This window comes from Haematobia irritans, chromosome 2 (genome assembly GCF_050003625.1).
Source record: "Haematobia irritans isolate KBUSLIRL chromosome 2, ASM5000362v1, whole genome shotgun sequence".
In the NCBI taxonomy this organism is placed as follows: domain Eukaryota; kingdom Metazoa; phylum Arthropoda; class Insecta; order Diptera; family Muscidae; genus Haematobia; species Haematobia irritans.
In genome coordinates this window covers 149,326,089-149,330,142 of record NC_134398.1, presented here as the reverse complement: position 1 = coordinate 149,330,142, position 4,054 = coordinate 149,326,089, and the positions used below count along the sequence as shown (strand labels likewise).

The window sequence follows — 4,054 nt, the reverse complement described above, 5'->3', positions numbered from 1 at the left end:
ACGACCAGGAGACGTCGACGAGACCATCATTGTTTATATCGATAAATGAAAAAAGGACAAAAATTAACCTCACCCATATTCTGGAGTGCGGTGTATGGGGGGATGGCTGCAAAAGGGTTTCCCGCTATGTTTTTCAACTCCAAGTCTCCATGAATCCTTATGGATTTGTCCTATCATAGATGAATGGACGACATCAACTCATCACAATTCACTCTTATGCCTATGTGCGTTTGTCCTTTTTAAACTTTGGCAAAAGTTCTCCTCCTATTCAAATACACATGGATCTGCGTAAGTTGTCTGTACACACACACACACACCCAACTACAGGTAAAAAACCAATCAAGACCATCAATAAAAGGCACGTCAATCATCGAAACCATAACCCAATGTCCACGGTATTATCTCATCCCTAGCAGGGCGAGAGTTCGATCCGTTTGTTTATGTCATCTAGCCAATAGGGGGGTGGAGGGTTTCAATCATACCATTAACGGGTTTGTCATAACTTCATACTCCGTACTCCTTTTGTCAAAAGGTATTGTATTTTCCACCTTTAGGTTTTCACAATTGTCCTGCCCCTATGCCATCTCAATAATATGATTGCTACAAATGACATTTTCGCAGGAGTAAGGGCACAGATATTCCATTCTAAGGAAGGGAAGTGGATGTCATATATGAAATGACCATATAACCATATTTCCGATACATTCTATAGTTGTCTTTCGCTGATTCGCCAATATAAAAAATTAAGTTTACAAAATTGTCTAAAAAAAATTCTAAAATTGCCTAAAAATTGAAGTCAAAAAAAAATTGAATTGATTTAATGATATATGGTATTGACTTAGGAAGTTCACAACTGTGGTATCACATTACAGTGAATTGTATATGTAAGCCTGAAATAAGTAACTGCCTCTACCATACACCTAAGCTAACTTAGGTTTGAATTAAAAAAAAAAAAAAAATAAATATATTCCAAAAAAGGTATTAATTAAAATTTATTAAATTTTCCCTTGATCTTGAGAAGTATTTAATTAAAAAAAAATCTAACAAAAAGCCAATTAATTAAATTTTAATAAGATGTGTAGTAAGTATTCAAGCGAATAAATTATATTTCAGGTTCTTGCTGTAATTAATTTCTGTAAAATATCTTCTTGATAATTCCAAAATTTTAAACCAATTTTATCAAATATTAATTTTTGTTCTAACAAATTCCCAGCAAAAAAAATTTGGAAGTTGTTCGAAAGGCACAACTTTGAAAGCACTTCCAAAAATGTCCTCCCAAAAATGTTCTTTATGTTTACTATACAGAAAAGAATTCCGCGAAAAATTTTCCAATTAAGATCTTAATTGATTTTTAAAAAATATCAATTAAAAATTTAAATGATTCAACTTCAATTAAATTTTTTAATTGCAACAAAAATCAATCACAAACGTTAATAGTATCAATTAATTTTTTAATTGACTTTCAATTATTTTGCTTTTAATTGATACCATCATTTTTATTTATTTATTTATTTATTTCAGTCTTTAGAACAAAAATTCCTTACAGACTATGATGAATAAAATACATATGTAATTTTCTAAGTTTTAGCTAATTTTAGTAGCAAAATACAATTTAAAATCATTTTTCGAAATGCTAAACTCTATAATCTTCCCAAATTTCTTTTGAAATTTTAAGTTAATAGAATTTATGTAAAAAAACACACGCGTCAGCGGACTATGGGAAGCATAATTCACACGGTGTAGAGGAATTTCAAATATATCAACATATCTCATAGTTCTAGGTGGAACATAAAGAGGTATACGTAATAACAAATCCGGACAATCAATTACATTATTGATCAAATCAAAAACAAAAAGAGCAGACTGAACTTTACGACGATCTTCAAGACTTTGAAGACCTAATAACAGACAATTAGAAAAATAACTGGAAGGACAACTTATTGGGAGAGATTTCAATGCATATTCCACAAATACTCGTTGAACTCTTTCTATACGAGCTATTTGATTATTACAACGCGGATCCCAAACAATTGAAGCATATTCCACTCTGGACCTAACATAGGCTGTGTACACAATTTTCCAAGTATTTGGGTCCGAAAAATCACCACAATTTCTTTTAATAAAACCAAGCATTTTATAAGCTTTTGGAAGTATATAATTAATATGTGAAATGAAAGACATGTCTGAATCAAAAAATACTCCAAGATCTCGAATACAGGTAACCTTTGTCAAAACATTATCACCAAATTTAAAACAGCACTGAATAGGGTGGAGTGTTTTATTTTTATGATTGAAGACATTTCAATTAAAAATTAATTGGATCAATTAATTTCGTTATTGAAGACAAAACTATTTTTTTGTGTACACAGGAAGTTCTTTGAATTAAATTTTTTATAACTTTCTTTTCATATTTGTAATGTGTAATTTTAACTTTTTTTATTAGGTTATAAAATGGTACAAATTATGGTACAAAATTTTCGACAGAAATGCCAAATCCATTCCAGAAAAAGTACGATTTTTTAAAAATATTTGAGGTCAAACTGTTCAGGCAAGCATTAGAATGCTTTAACAATTATAAAAATTTTAAAAAATATATATATTTGGTAAAATATCACAAAATTTGTTGAAATAGTGAACATCCGTCCTATGACAAGCCCATGTTAAATTCATGGCTTCTGCGCCAATTTTGTACCACTTCTGGATCCAAAACGAACACTTTCACTACTTTTTTAGGTGACGCATTTTTGCTGGGTTTATAATTAATATAACTTATACGCCATAGTGTTTATAAATTAATATTACTTATACGTCATTATGAACTGAGTAGTCTAAGTGAACCTGAAAAAACCACGATACTTAAACTAAAAAAATATGTATTACAAAAACAAAAAAACCTGACGTTTAGCATTTTTTTTATCAAGTAGTCTTTTTTAATTTGACAATTTAATGAGAAAATCAATTGATTCAATAGAATTGATAAAGTTCTTATAGAAAACAAATCCCCCTGTTTAAAACAATTTTAATTAAAAATTATTTGGATCAATAAATATATTTTTTCTGTGTTTTGTACTTGTTTAATTGTTACATTAAATTAAACAAATTATAGTATTTCAACAAATATAGAATGTTTACAATAGACTTGTATTTAATATAGCTAATACGCCATAGTGTCTATAATTTAGTATTACTTATAAGTCACAATTGACTGAGTCCACACTCACAAAAATTGTAACTGAATATTTTTGGAAATTCAATTAAACGTTTAAATGATTCAACAAATGTTTTAATTAATACAAAAATCATTCACAAAAATTAAATTAATAGTACCAATCAATTTTTCATTTGGATCAATGAATTTTTTTAATTGAATTCGGTGATTGATACTATTATTTCTGTGATTGAAGATATATCAATTAAAAATTAATTGGTTCAGTGATTTTGTGATCCAATCCAAAAAATTTTTTTTTTGTAGTCTAAATGAGCGTGAAATAACGGACTGCCACTATACCTAACCTAATGTAGATTTTAATTTAAAAAATATTAATTCTAAATAACAAACAAAAGTGACGTTTAGAAATATAATTCGTCAATTTTCTGTAGAACTTGAAAATTATTAAATTACAAATTTTAATTAATTTTTTTGAAACAAAAATTCTGGCACAAGAATAATAAGAATTGCTCATATTTTTAATACGATCAATTAATGTTTTTTGAAGCAATTAAATTTTTCTAAATAATGTCAACGATCGATATAATTAAATTTCTTTCTAATTAGACCAACTTCTTTTTTAAATTAGCAGTGTAACTGGTTTATATTATCATTTCCGCGATTGAAGCAATTTTAATTAAAAATCAATTGAATTAATTTGTGAATAAATTGTTAATTTTGTTTAAGTGAATAAATTGTGATATTTTGGGTTCGTGCAATATTATCAATCTTAAACTCTTTCTCATAATAAATCTCCAAAAGTTTCACCAAAATTTTCAATTATTTCATGAAAATTTAAATTAATATAACTTATACGCCATAGTGTTTGTAAGTTAGTATTACTCA

The 4,054-nt window shown here is 27.7% G+C and overlaps 1 protein-coding gene across 1 annotated transcript; it reads right to left on the bottom strand.

Moving 5' to 3' along the window:
* Window positions 1-1,584: 1,584 nt before the first annotated feature.
* On the bottom strand, window positions 1,585-2,133 carry LOC142225113 (uncharacterized). Its single transcript, XM_075294886.1, has 2 exons — window positions 1,735-2,133; window positions 1,585-1,659 (listed from the first exon to the last, which is right to left on the bottom strand). The coding sequence occupies exons 1-2, from the start codon at window positions 2,131-2,133 to the stop codon at window positions 1,585-1,587; spliced, it is 474 nt and encodes a 157-aa protein (XP_075151001.1).
* Between the last annotated feature and the right edge of the window lie 1,921 nt (window positions 2,134-4,054).